The 18,338-nt window shown below is 49.2% G+C and overlaps 1 protein-coding gene across 2 annotated transcripts; it reads left to right on the forward strand.

Moving 5' to 3' along the window:
* The first annotated feature begins 156 nt into the window (after positions 1-156).
* ITFG2 (integrin alpha FG-GAP repeat containing 2) lies at positions 157-13,388 on the forward strand. 2 transcript variants are annotated; one of them, XM_056340083.1, is made up of 12 exons: positions 158-351; positions 1,777-1,872; positions 2,320-2,361; positions 3,214-3,385; positions 3,634-3,773; positions 4,212-4,360; positions 5,456-5,550; positions 8,066-8,119; positions 9,794-9,885; positions 10,336-10,453; positions 11,024-11,197; positions 11,355-13,388. In XM_056340083.1, exons 1-12 carry the CDS (start codon positions 256-258, stop codon positions 11,501-11,503), a joined length of 1,377 nt encoding a protein of 458 aa, XP_056196058.1. In that variant the 5' UTR covers positions 158-255; the 3' UTR covers positions 11,504-13,388. The 2 variants fall into 2 exon arrangements, with proteins under 2 accessions (XP_056196059.1, XP_056196058.1); XM_056340084.1 differs by lacking the exons at positions 1,777-1,872; positions 2,320-2,361 and having other exon boundaries at positions 157-351.
* Positions 13,389-18,338: the final 4,950 nt, after the last annotated feature.

Genomic DNA, 18,338 nt, shown 5'->3' on the forward strand with positions numbered 1-18,338 from the left:
GGCCTGGCGGGCCGGTGCGCGGCCGCGGCTCCAGCTGGGCAGGCGGCGGGGCCGAGCCCCGAGCGGAGGCGCCGCCGCGCTGAGGGCTGGGGGGCGTGGCCGCCGGGGGGAGGGGCCGCCAGCCAGCGCAGCTGCCCCGCCCCGCCCCACGTGATCCTCGCGCTCTGCGCCACCGTCCCGCGGCCGCGTTTGTCCCTGCGGAGCCGCCGTCGCCTCGGCCAGGGGCCGGGCCCCGCGGGTGGCTGCGGCGGCGGGATGCGCTCCGTCAGCTACGTGCAGTGCGTGGCGCTGGACTTCGGCGGCAGCCTCTTCCCGCACGCCATCTGCCTGGGGGACGCCGACAACGACACGGTGTGGAGGCGGGGGGCGGTGGCGGCGGCGGGGACCGGGCGGGCCGGGGGCCGCGGGAGGCAGCGCCTCCTCAGGCGCAGTGCCGGGCCCGGTTTGGGCGCGGGGCCGAGGCGAAGCGAAGCGAGCAGCGGGGCGGGGCAGCCGGGCTCGGTGGGCCTGGGGAGCGGCCGGGGGCGCCCCGGGGCCGGCGATGGGGCGGGAGCGCTGGGGGCTGAGGCGGGGCTGGCAGCCGGGGCCTGCGGGCGGCGGCGGCGCTTCCCGCCTCGGCGCTTGGCGGACGGGCGGGCGGCGGCGGGGAGGTGGGGGCGGCATTGGGTGGCCCCAGAGGTCCCTGGCAAAGCGGCTGTTCGGGTGCCTCTGGGCGCGGCTGGGGGGGGGCTGGCAGCCCCTGGGGCACGCTGGGCACCCTCGGCGGGGCCCGGGCTGACCCCAGCTGGCGGGGGGTTGGCAGCTGGCCCCGAGGGGGGGCGCTCTGCTGTCCTGGGCGGGGGGGGGGGGGGTGATGCTTTGGTGGGGCGCGGGGGATCGCCGGCGGGGCAGGGCCGAGTGTCGGTGTCTCTTGGCCCGTACGACGGGTGGCTGTGCACTAGGAGCGGTGCTGTCAGCCCCACAAACTTGTTTCTGATGGGTCTGATGCGTCCGTAACTAGGAAGAGGTTAGCGTAACCGCGTACCTGTAAACTGGTCCTTCTTCTTAACAGTCAAGTTCTTTTACAGCCTTGTCCTGCTGTCCTGAAAAGTGTCACGGCTAGCATACCATAGATGATAAAATAAATTTTCCCGTCAGAAGTTGTGTTATGTGGGACAGCGTGTGCAGGGAGTTAGGAAATGCGTACGACCTAAATACACAGAGGTGTGATGCAGAAGACAGGGTAGCAGGAGTAGGCTCGTCAGCAGGGGTAGCTGGGGTTTTTTAGCAGTCATCTTTAAAGAAATTATCACCGTTCTGAAAGACCTTTACTTCTTCATTGGTGAGATTGAACATCCAGTGTAAATCTTGTGCTTTTGTAGCTTTCTCTGGATTATTATATTTTCCTCCCTGCCGTAATCTTCCTCAGGTCATTCAAGAAAGATCAAGTCAATCGAGAATGAAGGATGGAAGATGGGGTGATGATGATTGAGTAGGATGTTAGAACAGTCAGAGATGCAACTCTGAAGCAGCAATACTAGAGAAGCATTGAATAATGGGATATTGCTCTAAGGAGTCGCTCTCCAGCTTTTATCCATGAGAGTAAAATTAGGACTTTTTAAATTTTTTTCCTAGACCATCTCTATTGATTTGAGGCGTCTCTTTAACTCTTGTTTTGCTTTGCTGCTTATTCCCACCGAGTTAAGTTTTAGATATGAATTCTGTAATTATTACTCTGTGGGAATACTGTTACTGTAATTGTGGATTTCTTCTTACTAACCCGATTCTCTTTCACAGCTGAATGAGCTAGTGGTGGGAGACACCAATGGGAAACTCTACGTTTACAAGAATGATGACAGCAAACCCTGGGCTGTGCGATCATGCCAAGGAATGGTCAGTTCTTGACAAAATTCTTAAGTGGTTGGGCCTTTTGGTGTATGTGCAGCCAGCTATCCTTGACCACTGTCTAGGAATACATAGGCCAGAGGGGAGTGGCAGCCAGAACTGGTTCTGATGCTTTTCATGTAGCTGTGCAAGACCTTGCTTTTGCCCGCAGCTAGCCCCATGGGTTGGGACTGATGAGCAAAGTACTGAATACAGGAACTGGGCTTCTGTCCCACCTGGATCCCGCTCCTGTGCACTGTGAATTTTGCCCCCAGGGCTCTGGGCAGTTGTGTAGCAGATGTGTTTCTGTCCCTGATTCCGCTCTCTTTGTCCTTGAAAAGGCCATTGAGAGTTCAAGAGGTGGTTTATGAGAGAGGAGGTGGTAGGGCAGAGGCTTAGCCCAAAGTGCTGTTTCGGATTGCCTTCTCTCATGTATGGCCTTCTTTTCTCTTGCAGCTCACATGTGTTGGAATCGGAGATGTATGCAATAAAGGAAAGGTGAGAGCAGCCAGACTCTTCTCAGCTGTGCCTGTAGGGCATGGGAGAGGTGTTTGGGAGATGAGGGTCGCGTCATATCCTGAGTGTGGAGGAGGGCAGGTTGCAGGTGCTTTCTTTTCAGGATTTTCCCTTGTTCATAGAGTTTTAGCACTGCTGTTCTAAAACTGTTTTCTGTTTAGAGACAAGCTGTATCTTTCTGTGAGCCATGTGTAGGTTTTAATGAGAAAGGAAATCCATCCTATCTTCAGAGAGCACTACTGATTTCCACACACCCCTGTGTGAGCACCACAAGGCTTTGGTGATTTGAGGGTTGCTCCTTTATCTCAGTGGCTTTTGCCCTGCTCTGTGCTGGTCCCTGCTGTGGGCCGTGGCCCTTCTGCTGCTTGGCTGTGTGCATTTAAGGTCATCTAAACAAGGTTGAGCCATAGAATAGTCTAGACTCCTAAGCAAATTCCACTGGGTCTAACGCGACTCTTTTTGCTGGACTGCTATTTCTGGCGATTAAGCCAGGATCGTTGAGTCCAAAAGTCCTGGTTTAGGCACCCTGCCTAAAATACTGTAGCTATGTGTGCTCCAGTGGGGAGTAGAGCTGAAGTGAGCATTGAGAAAGCCACATGTTGTTCGGGGACACTTACATCAGCTTGATATCCTAGTCTGACAAAGATGAACAAGAAATTAGGGTCCTGCAGTACCTGTGTAGTTTGTATGCTGGCCAAAATCCTTATCCTGTTCCCCTGTAGGAGTCATTGATCTTGATGGATCTACCCTTGTATCTTCCTGCACCCTGCAGTGGGACAGTTTCTGCAGTTTATAAAAGAAGAAAAATGAAAATGTTTTTCTCTCCTCTCTTAGAATCTTGTGGTGGCAGTGAGTGCAGAAGGCTGGTTTCATCTTTTCGACCTGACAACTTCAAAACACCCAGATGCTTCGGGCCACCATGAGTTGGCAGCAGCAGAAGAGCAGAAGCCAGTGTTCAAGCAGCATATTCCTGCCAACACCAAGGTCATGCTGATCAATGACATAGGTGAGCCGGGAAGCTGGTGTGGGAGTGTAGGGTTGAGGGAGTTTGTGGGTATGAAGATGGGGGACTGTGAGAGAGAGGGAGAAGCATCTGGGTGTTTTGAATTCCCATTGTATTTGAGTTCTCATTTCAGGACTGGGATCCTCAGGGTTGCTGCCTGATGGAAACTAGCACAGTGGTTTCTGACTGTTGGGGCTCTTGGGGCTATGAAAGCCTGAGAGAGCGCGTCTATCTTCTTGTATTCCCTGCAGATGGAGATGGGAAGTGTGAGTTGGTGGTGGGTTACACTGACAGGGTAGTACGTGCCTTCCGCTGGGAGGACTTGTCGGACAGTTCAGACCATGTCTCTGGGCAGCTACTCCTGTTGAAGAAATGGCTGCTAGAAGGTCAGGTAAGGAAATGGGATGTTCAGAGCAGAACTTGTCATACAGTCTTCGAGAGGTGGCTCTCCCAGGAGAAGCAGCACAAAATCTCAGGCCTGTGAACAAAGTGATTGTCTTGTTCGTGGCTTGAAGGGAGATTTGCCCAGTGGTTGTCCTGTACGTGTGGAGCAGCTGGTGGGTTTGTCTGGGAAACAGTCAGTTGCTCTTGCCCAACTAGAGAGCATTAGTATAAAATACTAGTGTTGTTCTTAAGTGGCTTTAGTTAGGGAAGCATAACCTTTTACTGTAACTTGGACGTTTTGCTTCTAGCTGAATTTGTTCAACTTCTGCTCAGCTCTAGAAGATGATCTGCTATATTCAAGTTTAGGTCAGGGAGCACAGTGAATCCTTCTGAGGTGTTTAAAGTTCTCAGTTTGACTCTCCATGTTTTTCTTTTGCTAGTATAGGTGGACAGCCTCTCTGTGAACCCAGGCCCTGATGGCTCACCGGAGTTGATGGTGTCTCAGCCGGGCTGCGGTTATGCCATTCTGCTGTGCACCTGGGACTCTGAGCAGCAGGCTACGACAGAGGGAAGGGACAGCTCTGCCGCAGGCAGGTGAAGAGCATTACTGCATGGGCTAGATGAGGAGATTCTGCTGTAGATGCCCATCACAACAGGGCACCACCACACCACCACCACCACCTTTCCGGGGCAAGGGCTGCCATACTGCTGGGAGTTCACAACTGAAGTCCATCTGTACCCAAGCTTCCATGAGCACTCTTCATGTCTCTGTCACATAGACGAATACTGGTGCTTTCCTTGTGTCCCACTGTCTTCTCCTTGGATTGGGCAAGGATAATACAAAACCATTTTTTTGGTGGGGGGCACTGCTGGGGCTAAAGCAGGGAAATGAGTGGCCTAGGTCTCCAGAGAAAGTAGTAGGCAATCTGGTGACCTGTCTAATGGTGGGAAGGGTAGCAACTGGAAGGCTGGGCCAAGCCCGGTTAGTCTGAAGCCCAGGATGACACTGGGTTCATTCACTCCATTCTTCCAGGTGAGGTAGTTGGAGGTTTTCATAATGAGACCCCCTGGCAGCCAGTGCTGTAAGTCACAACTAGAGCAATCGGGATGGGCAGTGAGGTGGTTGTCCTTGGCACTGGAGGGACCCTTGTAGGGAATTCAGATGCTTCTGTGGTGTTCTGTGAGACTTTAAGGCAGAGTCAGAAAACTGCAGCAGGAGGGGAGCTGGGCAAGTCTTCCTCATGTCTCGGAGACCTTAGTGGAATGATACCCTCCTAGCCAGAAGCCAGGCCCAGGCATGATCTTTGACCAACCTGTTCAGCCCCAGGCAGACACACTTGTTAAGTGAAAAGCAGCCAGGCTTACGTGACAGTAATGACAAAAATTGTCTTTTCCTTGATTGGAATATGTTTTACTGATTTATTTTTTTCTTTTTTTCTCTTTTTTTTGAGCGCTTTCCGGTTTTCAAATGCATCATATCATTCTGGTTTTGTTATTTAAGCATTAGTGGGTTCTTTTCATACTTGGGGTGGCATGCATTCTTTTCCTTGGCCTTTACCATTAAAGAGCTAACCTATGCACGAACTGTATCAGTCTCTGGGTTTGTAAAGCTTTGGAGTACACTGCTGTTGTGATTGTCCTAGGCATGGTTCCCTAGCCTTTTTCCCTGATGTCTGTCTTTTTCCCTAGTGAGGCCCCTGTTCGAGATGTTATTCTACACCAAACATCTGGACGGATTCACAACAAGAATGTTTCCACTCATCTAATTGGCAGCATTGGTCGAGGTGAGAGATTAGGGCTTGGGGTCTGGGGCCCAATGGTTGCCGCGATAGTTTTTCAATGCATCAGTCCGACATGAAATCAGATTTCCCATGGCTGAAAAATAACTGGGAGGTAGCTGCAAGAACAGAGGGAACATGTCTTCTGTTAGCCAGCTCGCGAAAAAAGACAGCTGGATATTTGCGTTAGAGCTTTTTATAGCCTTTGTCCTTCCCTGGGTAGCTCTTACTCTTCACCTAGCACAACAGTTTCTCTGCAGCCTCCACTGGCTGCATTTAGTCATCCTGAATGGCTGCCATGCCTTGCTCCTACAGATGTCCTTGATCTTTGCTTTTGCATGGCTGCAGCTTATGCCCTCTTGTTCCCAAGCTGCACCTCTTCCTTTCCACAGTCTCATCTTTATTCTTGCTTTTGTGCTTTTCAGCATTTGATTGCCAATAACCGGCAGCTATATCCTGCTCTTCCTCCACCTATACAGTCCCAACCCCTTCAGAGCTGCTTCTGTATTTCATTGATAGCACCGTCCTGTCTCCTTCCAATGTATTCTGTTCAGCTGTTGTATCTAGACTCTCCGTAGCTGCTGGCTCCTCTCAGGCCTGACACACAGCTGTTGTGTCCAGACTTTGACACACTGCCACTGCCTCCCTTGTGTAACTGTTTTGGGCTCTGGCCTGTGCCTGGTGTACCTACTGAATCCTGTTTTGGGACCTATGAAGAGTAAGCAGCTTTCACCCTCCCTTGGACCATACGGGCATAATACAAGAAGGCAGAAAATTCCCAATGCAGGTCACTTTCTTATGTGCAGCTGGCTGGAGTTCTGCTGCATTTGCTCTGTCTGAGTGTTACCCCCTACAGTGCTATCTGAGAACAGTTTAGGCCGTCCAGCATAATTAGAGCTGGAGGAGAAGAGCAATCTGCTGAAACCCCTTCCGTTTGCCTTGCCCAGAGTACCCTTCCCTCCCCACATCCTAAGCTTGTCACGTTTTCAGCATCTCAGGTGCAGCTATGAGCAATGTGGTCAACAGAGCACATGATCAATTATTTCATTGCATACAAAGCCTTGCATCTAATGAGAGGTGCCTGTGAAAAATGAAGGCACACAGAGTAAGGGATGAAGAGGAGGTTGTGAAAAGCCCACTGATGCTGGACCATCAGCAATGAAACAGCTGAAGAATGCCATATTGATCTGCTGTGTCCCTCTTACAGACTGGTCTTTTGAACCAGAGCCTGTCTGGATGAATGTCAACTAGGGGCAATAGAGCACTCAGCCAGCTGACTTTGCTTTAAGCTGATTTGCAGAAATAGGGTAGTCTGCATCCTGGGAGCATGCAGGGTGTCGTAGCTTGGAGCTCTCTATGGACAGCAGAGGTACACTTGCAGTATTGCATCATTCTGGGGAAACTGCCTATTTGCTTTCAGCTCTGCTGGCCTGTCGCTGACTGCCAGGTTTCCTGGGTTCCTGCAGGCCTCCAGGAGCTAGCATCTCTCCTTTGTTGTCACTGAAAGGATTGAGTGCAGCTGTAGTTGAATATGGCTCCAGTCCTTCTCTGCCAAGTGTGATACCACTTTCAAAACCTGACCTTGCATGTCTTTTGTGACTGGTAGCTAGGTAGAGAGTGTACTGAAGGGCTGAAGTAGCCCAGCGGTCAAGGGAGTCTCCTCTTCATATTTAACTAGTCACATCTGTCAGTGCTGTCCTGCACACAGCTTTTATATACAGGCTTTGGAGAGGCTACTGCTTGCAGGCAGTTCGTGTCTGTGTAAGCATAGCCCAGGAAGGCCAGGGCTAAGTGTGTAGATGAGCGTGAAGGCATGTGTCTAATCTCATAAAGCAAGGGCTCTCTGGCATCTGACTAGTGTGTGCTGGGAGAGGATCACAGCTTCTGTGCAATTTTGCTGTAGCAAAAACAATAGAGTTGGTAGCCTGATCTCCACAGGCTCATTTAGGAGTTGCCATGAAGGTGCTTTTGTCCTTCTGCTGGGACCTCTCCTTTTATTTTTTTTCAATACTGCACGTTCCCAAAACAGCTGAAGGCCATGTCCCTGTCCCTGAAAGAAACAGTGAGGGTCCAGTTGTAATACTGTTGTTTGACTTCAGCTGTTCTTGTCCTTTGCGGTGGTCCTGCCTGTGCTTGTGTATTTCTGAAGCCTGGAGAGGATGTGATACAGTCCACTAAAATTGGAACTGCCATGGGCTTGCAGGTACATGTGTGGTACAGGCAAACTCCTAGGAGCAGCCAGCAGAGCCAGACACGCCTGTATCAGTGCAAAGAAAAGGTCTTGGGTTTTGAGATGCCAGTGCCCTACAAATAAAAGTTAGCATGAAGTATAATTGGTTGCAAGAATCTACAGATACCTGCTAAGCAAAGTGTCAGAAAAAGAGGCAGGATGAATCTGCTTCTTTTCGATCCTTTTTTTTGGTTTTTTGTTTGTTTGTTTGTTTTTGTTTTTTTCAGGAAAGGGAGGGGACAATGCTCATAAAATTACATCAACTCCTGTAATTCTCTTCTTGCCTTACAGGCTGCTCCAGCGAGAATACTGGCTCAGGTCTCTTTGCCCTCTGTACTCTGGATGGTAAGTCTTAGCACTGTCCTGGAAGAAAGGCCTGTGGGATGGCCAGGGCCTGTCACTAATTCAAAGAAGGGAACCGGGGGCTCAGTGCTTTTAATTTTGAAAGAAGGGGGAGCTGGGCTTCAGAAATGCTTTCTGGGTCAGGCAAGAGAATTTAATTCAAAGACTCCTCCGGCTGACGTACTTTATATGAAAGCATGAAAGCTAAGACAGGAGCCAAGGTAAGAGTTGTCACTGTCACCAAGTCCCCCCATAAACCAGGCGTGTAATAACGTGCCTGTATCTGAGGATATGATGTAACATAATAAGGCTGAGCCTGTCTTTGTTCCTTACTGAACTGGGTTTGATATTGCACAGGCTTACTGTTACTGTAATATCTGCCTTTCTCTCTCCTGGTACAGTCTCTTCATCTGGATTTCAAAGCATTTTACAAACATTAATTGCTTGTGTGGTCCCATGGCCTATGGGGGTAGAAGTATTAAAGTTACGCTGCAGTGAGCAGCAGGGAAGATGAAGAGGCTGGGTCATTGGCCCAAAGCTGAAAGCCAGAGAGGGAGAGTGAGACTAGAACTTCTGTCTGCTGACTCCTAAGTTGCCAGCTCACCCAGTGGTCAAACGGCTGTTTGAAATGCCAGTGCGACAGTGCCGTTCATGTAGACAGGAGCCTCTAAACTACAGCAGAGATATGTCTTTGTACTTGAGGGGTCTTGGGTTATTTTCAACAGCAGTAAAGGAAATGGATGCTGGAACTTGAATATTGGTAGAGAGGAGCTGGCCTCACACGGGCCTGGAGCCAGATTCTTCTGCTGTGCCCCAGACTGAGAAGTGATAGGACAGGCTGCAACAGGACTAAATCTAATGAGCTGAATGCTGGGGTTCTGTCATAAAAACCAAGTGTGGAGACAAGATGCTGTGCTGCTCTCTTACCAGACAGGTAGCCTGGCCTGCATGGACCAGATGTCTACCTGCCCAATGATGTTATGCTAGGGAATTTCTGGTTATTCTTTGGGCCTGAACTCTGAAGTTTCCGCGTGTGGCAAGGCTTCCTGCCTCACAGTGGTTCACTCGTGAGCCTTACTGGGGCCGGAGGGTGCTGTGAGGGTAGATTCATGTTTATGTTCATTTCTCTCATGGCCACCCCCACCCCCTCAGTGCTATCACAATATCTCTGGATGATAGAAAAATGGTGTGTTAGGTAAGCATCCAGTATGATTTTAGTAGCCAAGAAGCCATGCCCAAGCTACTAGCCAGCCAGCTCTCAGCTGGTACCTGTCACCATGCTGTCCTGTGATCACGTGATCTGTGGGACACAGAAGATGAATAAACTTGATGAGAAGCTTCTCATTTACTCACTGTCTCAAGTGACATCTGTTGAGTACTGTACTTCGGGATCCTGTTTGGGGCTGTTTTCTTCTTGTCTTAGAGCACAATCCAATTAGTATGGCTGCTGCCATGTTTCTGCTTTTCCCGCTTACTGATGATGTGATAACGGACTGCTGTCCTTCCCAGAACTGAGACTGTTATCTGTTATCAACGACAGCCTGTACCATGGAGCTCAACCCTCTGCTTGCAGGCTCTGTGTTGGAGTGTGCAGGGTCCAGTGTTAGCAAGCATCTTGCTCCCTTTTAATAGTTTTGAGACAATCTTTATTTGTTTTTTATTTTTTCCCCCCTTCAGGGACATTGAAACTCATGGAGGGAGCAGACAAGCTGCTCTGGTCTGTGCAGGTTGATCACCAGCTGTTTGCTCTGGAAAAGTTGGATGTTACTGTGAGTATCTGTGAATTGGACTGGGAGGGATGAAGACAAAAACTCAACATGGCTTTTGTATATGAATTTAGGAAGGGCAGAGAGAATACGACTGAGCTGAGAAAGGCTGGGGTGGTCTCAGCGTGACAGAGTGACTGTGCTGGTGGATTCTGCACTCTTCTCAGTCTGTACACCTGCAAGAGGTTGAGCTGTGTCTGCCTGTTTGACCTAGCGAGCCCAGTATCCTGCTGTGAACATTTTCATCCCCCCAGCTGCTGCTCTTTTATCTTACTGCAAAGTTGAGTGGTTTTGCGCATAGCTAATACTTCAGTTGTCTGTGACCTCTTAGGACACATAATGGTTGTGGTAGAGAAGGAGAGATGGTCTCCAAGTGCAGAAAGAGTGGACAAGTGCAAAATGTCTGGACAAGATATCCAGAAGTGTTAATATGCTGCCTTATGGTTCCTGCAGGGCAACGGGCATGAGGAGGTGATTGCCTGTGCGTGGGATGGTCAGACGTACATCATCGACCACAATCGGACTGTTGCCAGATTTCAAGCAGACGAGAACGTCAGTGCGTTCTGTGCAGGTGGGGAGCCTGGCTGCAAAGCCAGCCCTCCCAGCACTTCTCCCTCAAAGCTACTGCTCCCCGCTGGGAGACCTGGAATCCTTTGTCTATCTGCAGTGCGGAATAATTTCCCTGTGTGTGTACTGCAGAAGTCCCGGCTAGTCTTTCCTGGTAGCATCTGGGAAAAATAGGGGTGAGAGAAGATGATGCTGAGGTTTGTTTGGAATGGTTTTGGGGTTTTTCCTGTCCTTTTTGGGAGTGCTACAGTGGTCTTGTCTTCCCCACTGCTTGTTTGATTTGCAAACTTAAGGAGCCCAGTGGACCCAGCCTAAGCCTTGGCTTTGCTCAGTCCCCTCTCTGACCTACAACAAGCAGCTTGCAAATCCGCAAGTTCCCTACATTAATAGCGGTTTAGAGAGACTTTCTTGGATTATCTCAAAGGGACTTCGTATACCCAAGTGCGTGTCTGTGCCCCTCACCCCAGGTGCTCTCTGCTTTCTGCTAACAACTTTGGTACCTTGTCATGAGAAGTTACCCATTTGCTTTGTCCTCTTGGAAATAGTCAGATCGCCACACTTTTGCTTTCTACAGGCCTCTATGCATGCAAAGGAGGAAGCAACAGCCCCTGCTTGGTTTATGTCAGCTTCAGTCAGAAGATCTACATCTACTGGGATGTGCAACTGGAGAGAATGGAGTCCACCAACCTGTTGAAAATCCTGGATTGTGACCCAGAGTTTGGAAGTCTTTTGCAGCAGCTGGGTGTGGGTGAGTGCAGAAAGGGTGAAGGATGTATAGGAAAAGAGAGGAAGGGGCTGCTGGTAGGTGACATGGTGGGAACTGGAGTTCTAAGTACTTCTTGAGGAAGAGGGACTTCGTACTGCCTGTTGAGAATCCCTAACAAGTGTCTGTGTCTTTTCCATAGAAAGAGACGACGTTTCTGCTGTCAAAAATCTGATTCACAAAACACTCTATTTTCCTGAGAAACACCAGCAGAGCATCCCCTCACAGCATCAGGACCCTGCTGGAACAGACTCCTCTGCCCACCTTACTGTCAACAAGGATCCTTTATAACAAATCACATGGAAGTTGACATCTTTAATACCAGCAGACACTGACTGGAATTAGGCATCTAATGAAGATGAGACTGTTCTTTTCCCATCTCTGTCAAAGCTTCCAGACAGCAAAGGGTGTACAGGCTGGGTTCTGTGGAGGGATGTGCTTGGCTGTAGGCTTGAGTGGAGGTGGTGGGTCGATTTGCTTTTATCTGAGGAAGCTACCAGAACAGCAAGAGTTCAGGGTACTGATCATTTGCCTTCTACTGTCAGTTTCCATGTTCTCTGCTAGGTAAAGCGCTCTATGGTGACTGTGAAGGAGGACTGAGGACATAGATGGAGAGAATATCTGAGCTCAGCCTCTGTTTTGGCCTGTTTTTACAACTGCTCTAGTGATTGCTTCTGAGTTCTTAGCAGGATCACAGCACAGGAACTGCAGGTGGAGGGACTGAGCTAGGAAGCAGACAAGGGCCTTCTCTCCCATTTAGGTGTGTTTTTAGAGTAAACCCAGGTGTGGTTTGCTTTTGCTGTGCTGCTGCTTGTCTACCAAGCAGTTTCTCACAAACCACCTCCTGTTCTGAGGAGCTGGAGATGTGTATGAGAAGAACTAAAACTTGCACTAATAAGGTGGCAAGAGGTAACAGCTCCAGGGAACCCCAGCTGTACTGGAGAGGCATTGCTTTTTTCCATCCTTTTGGATAGGGTGATCCCAGAGATGGCGGTGGCCTAGGAAGGCAGCTGTGGACTGGGCCATAAGAGCAGTCTATCGTAACCATGGATCTGTGGTGCTGTGAGAGCTTGGCCATTCCATACTCCTTGTTGTGGAGCATGCTGTGCTATTTTTGAGTCCTGCACAACTGAAAGAGGTGGACTGGAGGTGATGTTCCACTTGCTGGTATGCGGAGCCTCAAAAAGGCTGTTGCTCACCCAGGCTACTCATATGCAAAGACCCAGGCACCCACCTTTCCACATGCTGCTGGTGTTCTGCTCTTCCCATCTCGGCTTGCCCCTTGCCTAATTCAGATTATTAGGATAGGAGCATTAGGCTCACCTGCTGTTTTGCATCTGTTGTCTTCTCTCACTTGTGTGATGTTTTATTGGACATGCATGATGGATGGAGCTGTCCCTTCACCCTTATGTCAGCCTGACTCAGAGCAAATATAATTCAGTGATCTCTCTTCAGCAAATACGAACATTTAAAGATCTTGCAGGCTGTTGAAAACCTGCTGTGCTGTACTCTGTAAAACGTGCAAGGGCAGCCCAAACTGGGAGAAAGAATTTTGTATAGAAAGGGAGTGTCTTGCCCTTGGGTCAAAAGGACTGTTGAAATAGCTCTCCATGGTAGAAGAGCAGGATCTTTACATAATAAGTCCTGGCTTTTCTTTGCAATTTCCATCTGTATATTTATATAAGCTTTATAGAAAATGGCTTCTGTCCTCTGCATTTGATAGCTGAGAAAGTTGAAACGTGGAGCAGTGCATAGTATGACCTGCTCTGTACCACCTAGCTTGCTTCTGAGATACCACTGTGTCTTCTGACTCTTAACTACAGTGGAAGATTCTTTCCATTTTAGTGACCTCGCTGCAAAGCATTTTTAAATGTTCCCCTGTCATACTAAATGCTTGTGTGAAACTGGACTCTTCAGGCAGGAGCTCTCAAATCATAACAGTGCTTTAGTAACAGTAGTGTTCGGAGCAGCATGGCCTGAGTTTGTCAGCTACGGAGAGCGGGCAGCATCAGGGCCATCTACTGATGGGCTGAAGCAAGGAATTGGCTTGAAGCTTGTCAGCTCTGGACTGTAACCTCAAGAAATGGTCAGCTCTCATGATGCTGAGATGTACAGCCACCCATCCCAGTGGGCAACCACCGTTGCTTCTGGCAAATAAATCCACGTGACCCCTTGGGCTCTCATCAGTCTCATAGTCCTTTCCTAATGAGGATGAGTCTTGTTAACTAGATTACATGATATTGGTTCTTGCTACTTTCAGGTTTCTGTTTCCCAAAACCTAAAGCTGCTCTTTCCAATCACCAGAAAAAGTAAGGATTCTCCTTTCTCTCTTCAGCTGAAGTAGTAGCAGTTGCTACTCTTACCTCCTCCCTCTGGGGCCCAGCTGAGCTGGGCAGAAGCAGGTGTCCTTACAGGTGTGGTGAAGAGTTTGATTTCACTGTATTCTGAGATAATTCTGCCTAGCCCTGTTGCTACCTCATTTTAATCTTGCACTCAGAATTAGTGGAACTGACATGAAGAGGGACCACAGTGGAGCAGGGCTCTGCAGAGCAGTTTCCAGATGCATACATGACGTTGTGCCAATGGTCCTGAACAGGCCTGTGTCTTGGCATTTGCTGTTCTTCCATCCTGAACCCAGACAGCTGTTCTTCCTCTACTTAAGGTTGTATATTTTCTTGTCCTGCTCCGTTCCCTCCCTCCAATTCTGTGGCTTCTGTCTCCCCCACCACCAACAGAAACAGGATGATTACAAGCAACAGAAAATAACTACTGTTTATATCATGCCCGAGTTTTCAGTCATGGCTCGCGCAGCCTGGCGTGTGTACTGTTGCACAGGTGATGGGCTCTTCTGCTGTGTGTGCTTTGACAAACCCAGATGGATTCTTACCACAGCTTGTGCCTGCCATGGCCCCACTCAGCACTGTTTCAGAGTGGTGGAGCAGGTGCTCTCTGCAGAAGTACTCTCTTGATCCACTGGTGGAACGCCAGAGGTTCCTGCAGCAATTGCATGGAGCATTTTATTTGCCTGAGAGTTGGGCCAGGCTGACCTAATCTGGTAGCGGGGTCTTACAGCCTATTGCAGTGCCGCTGTGATTCCTTCTTGAGGCCTAACAGGAAAACAGGATTGTCTACACTCATAACAGAGAACAACTCAGTGCTGTTTATCCATGCCAAATATAAATCTTTATTAGCAACAGAAGCACAAGGAGAATACAAATAGTTGTATGACTGAAACTGTTTTATGCAAAACAAAATTTGCCGTACAGGTCAAATGATTTCCAAGGAAGGAAGGTTAAATCGATCCATTGTTGGGCTGTTAATTGTTGAGAAGAAACAGGAAAGGCTTAACGGGGCAGAGTGACATTTTCCTAAGAACCATCTTTAAAAGAAAATGGGGCAAAACTAATGCAAATGTTAGACAGGGCAACCTGTGCAACCTCGCCCTCTCCTTGTGTTGGCCTGAGGATAACATTGCTGTGTGCTGTGCAAGCCCAGGCATGCTGCATTGTGGAAAGCAGAGGTGGGAAGATACAGATGCTACAGGTGATCCGTTCCGCAAAACTCTTCAGCTCTTAAAAGCACTTGAGAGGAAAAATACTAATGTTTGACGTTTTCCCTTAACGGTTTTATATTACTTACAGCACATCATAATTTGCAGATGCATTTTGCTCCTGTGCCCCTTGTGCACAAAGGAAAATGAAAACTGTCTACGGAATAATTAATTGGAATGTATTCTGTTTGTGTGGCAAGGTTTTGGTAGCAGGGAGGCTACAGGGGTGGCTTCTGTGAGAAGCTGCTAGAAGCTTCCCCCATGTCTGATGGAGCCAATGCCAACTGGCTCTGAGATGGACCTGCTGCTGGCTGGCTAAGGCTGAGCACATCAGCGACAGCACCTCTGTAATATATTTAAGAAGGAGAAAGAAAAACAAATGGGGAAACAACAGCAGCAGAGAGAGGAGTGAGAAAAACAGCCCTGCAGATACCCAGGCCAGTGCAGAAGGAGGGGTCGGAGGTGCCTCAAGTGCTGGAGCAGAGATTCCGCTGCAGCCTGTGGTGAAGCCCAGGCTGAGGCAGGCGGTCCTGCTGCAGCCCATGGAGGTCCATGGTGGAGCAAATCCCCACTTGCAGCCCCTGGAGGACCCCACACCAGAGCAGGTGGGTGCCTGAGGGAAGCTGTGACCCATGGGTGGCCCACGCTGGAGCAGGCTCCTAGCAGGATCTGTGGGCCTGTGGGGAGAGGAGCCCAGGCTGGAGCGGGTTTGCTGGCAGGACTTGTGACCCCGTGGGGGGACCCATGCTGGGGCAGGCTGTGCCTGAAGGGCCGTGCCCCGTGGGAAGGATCTAAGCTGGAGCAGTTCATGTAGAACTGCAGCCTGTGGGAAGGACCCGCTTTTGTGTTTGTGAAGGGCTGTCTCCTGTGGGAGGGACCCCATGCTGGAGCAGGGGAAGAGTGTGAGGACCCCTGTCCCTGTGGGGGAAGAAGCAGCAGAAACATCATGAACTGACCACAACCCTCATTCCCTGTACCCCTGCACTGCTGGAGAGGGAAGAGGTAGAGAAAACTGGGAGTAAGGTTGAGTCCAGGAAGAAGGAAGGAGTGGGGAGGAAGGCATTTTAAGATTTGTTTTTTTCTCCGTTAATCTACTCTGATTTGGTTGGCAAGAAATTAAATCAGTTTTTCCCAAGCTGAGTCTGTTTTGCCCATGATGGTAATTGCTGAGTGCTCTCCCTGTCATTGTTTTTTGATCCATGAGCCTTTCATTATATTTCCTCTCCTCTGTCCAGTTGAGGGGAGACAGTGATAGAGTGGCTTTGGTGGGCATCTGGCGTCCAGCCAGGTTCAGCCCGCCACATGGAGCTTCTGTACTGCTCCTTGGCTAAAGATGACTTTCCTTCCTTTTTCATGCCCTGAACTCCAAAGTGACAATTAGTAGACTGGCTACAGTCGTTAATTCCTGAAGTCAATGCTTCAGTCTGTTTTCACTGGAAACAATTTTCTGTGAAGTATACATCTGCTCAGAGGAGGAGGCACGTAGGCTTGGTCTCCGGGCAGATGGATTTACGTTACACTTTCATTGTAACGCATTGCCTGTTTGTCCTTGCCACCCAGCACAAGCCACAGAGCTGTAAATCGTTGTTCCTTCCCACGCAGCAGAAAATGTTTTGCTGCGTCCTACTCAGCAGCAGATTGACGTACCCACTGGTGCCGGGAGGCTTTTTGACAAGGCAGGATTTGCAAGACATATTTCTTATGTCCCAGTGCCAACACAGAGCACGTGAGGAGTCCCAACAGCCTTCTCAGATGCTGGGGCCATTTGCAGATAAATGGTTCATGGCTTTGGCTGTGACGATTTACTAGCAAGAAAAAGGGAGGGGGTTGCTTTATTTTCCTGAGACATCATAAACTGCTGGCTCTCCCTGCCCTCATTTTTATGGTTTCTTTGCTGAATGTAGTTATTTCTGTAACTCTTCAGGTATGTTCTAGTGCCTGCCAGTGGAGTCTCTTGGAAGGAGGACTGACTGCAGGCATGTCTAGGTGGCTCAGTGGTCTTCAGTTCCATAACTCACCCGCTAGTAGTGGAGGAAGGAGCAGGCCTCTGGGAGCATGGATGGCTGGAGCTCCCATTCCATTCAAAACCAGGTGACCCCAAGCTCCTGAAAGGTCCTGATTATGGCTTCAGCAGTGCGTGTGTTCTCGGGGTAGGTTTACTTCTTGCATGTAGGCCTTGGAAGGGGCCTCAGAAGTCTGTTTCCCCATCCCCAGGCGGGTTCAGCCATATCTCACACCTGCAGTGCAACACTTGCTTCTCTGTTCTTGCTGTGACCGGCGCGTCCCTGCGGACTCTTTCACAACTGTTGTGTCTGCTCTACTGGAAAGTAGAACTAGTAGGAGCTGACAACCAAGGCAAATCAGGGAGATTGTCCCTCAAATAATAACATTCCATTGTCTATGTTGAAGGGATGGGCCTCACGATGAGGAAGCCAGTGTTGGACACGTTCAGGATGTGCCTCTGTCCTGCTCTGAGGTGGCAGTTTGTACTGAATTTCTACTTTCTGTATGAAAGTATTCACATTTTTTGATCTCCAGTGGAAAAGACCTTTAGATAGCTCCTTCCTTCCCCTTGCCCCGCAAAAGCGATAGAGATGACTGGAATCGGGGGTAGGGAAGTGTATCTGTATAATAGGCTTTTCCAAAAGAAAATACAATTGAGGCAGTCTTCAGCCTTGCCAACACACTTTAAAATTACTGCACTCCCTAACGTAGGAAGACTTTTAAAAATTACAATGTTTGTAGATGGGGTTGAGTTTGCTTCTTTGAGATGTAAATCCTGTTTTATAATCACATCTTTTAAAGCCAAGACTTCTGTCTTTCACAACGGAAGCTGGGATTCCCATGTAATGACACAAAAATGTTGGTCTTTGGAGTAAACACCGGTTTGGGCAAGAATTCAGAATGCATGTGTTAAGGTCAAGAACAACATGTCATTTAACAGCAAGGAACTTTGGGAGATGGAAACCCAACAGGAGTTCTGTTTGATGATGAGGAAACCAGGTACTGACACTGTAGGATTAGACTGTGATTCAGGGAATGAGTTGAAGTGAGGTGTCAGCCATGGTGTTACCACCTGCAGTTCTCATTTAGTCCTATAAATGTTTTTCTCTGTAAGCTTTGCCTGCAACGGCTTGATGGGGAGGTTCCAAATTAACTGTTGACAACAGACCCCGCAATGGCTGGGTGGAAGAGACCTTTACTGTAAGGACCTGGATGTTCAGCTGACATGGACAGGAGGAAGGTGAAAGGCATGTCTTCTGCTCTAGAGCTGATTTCACAGCTGAAAAGAACTCTCACATGCTAATTTAGTGCTTGCTTGGAAACATCCTCTCTGACCAACAAGTGGCACGGTCTACATTTATGCCTGCAGTTGTTAACACCAAAGAGGAAAGGCTGGCAAGATGGTAGCACAATGTGAGAGTATTAGCAACCAGGGTACAGGACAGTGTTAAAAGGATTATCTAAAAAGGAAATAATTGCTTTTGGAAGAAGCAAATTTGTCACTTACCAGTGTGAAAGAATGAATGATTCACTCAGGGGAAAGTAAGGAGAATTCAAAGGATTCATTATGCA

Source organism: Falco biarmicus, chromosome 5 (genome assembly GCF_023638135.1).
Source record: "Falco biarmicus isolate bFalBia1 chromosome 5, bFalBia1.pri, whole genome shotgun sequence".
Lineage (NCBI taxonomy): Eukaryota > Metazoa > Chordata > Aves > Falconiformes > Falconidae > Falco > Falco biarmicus.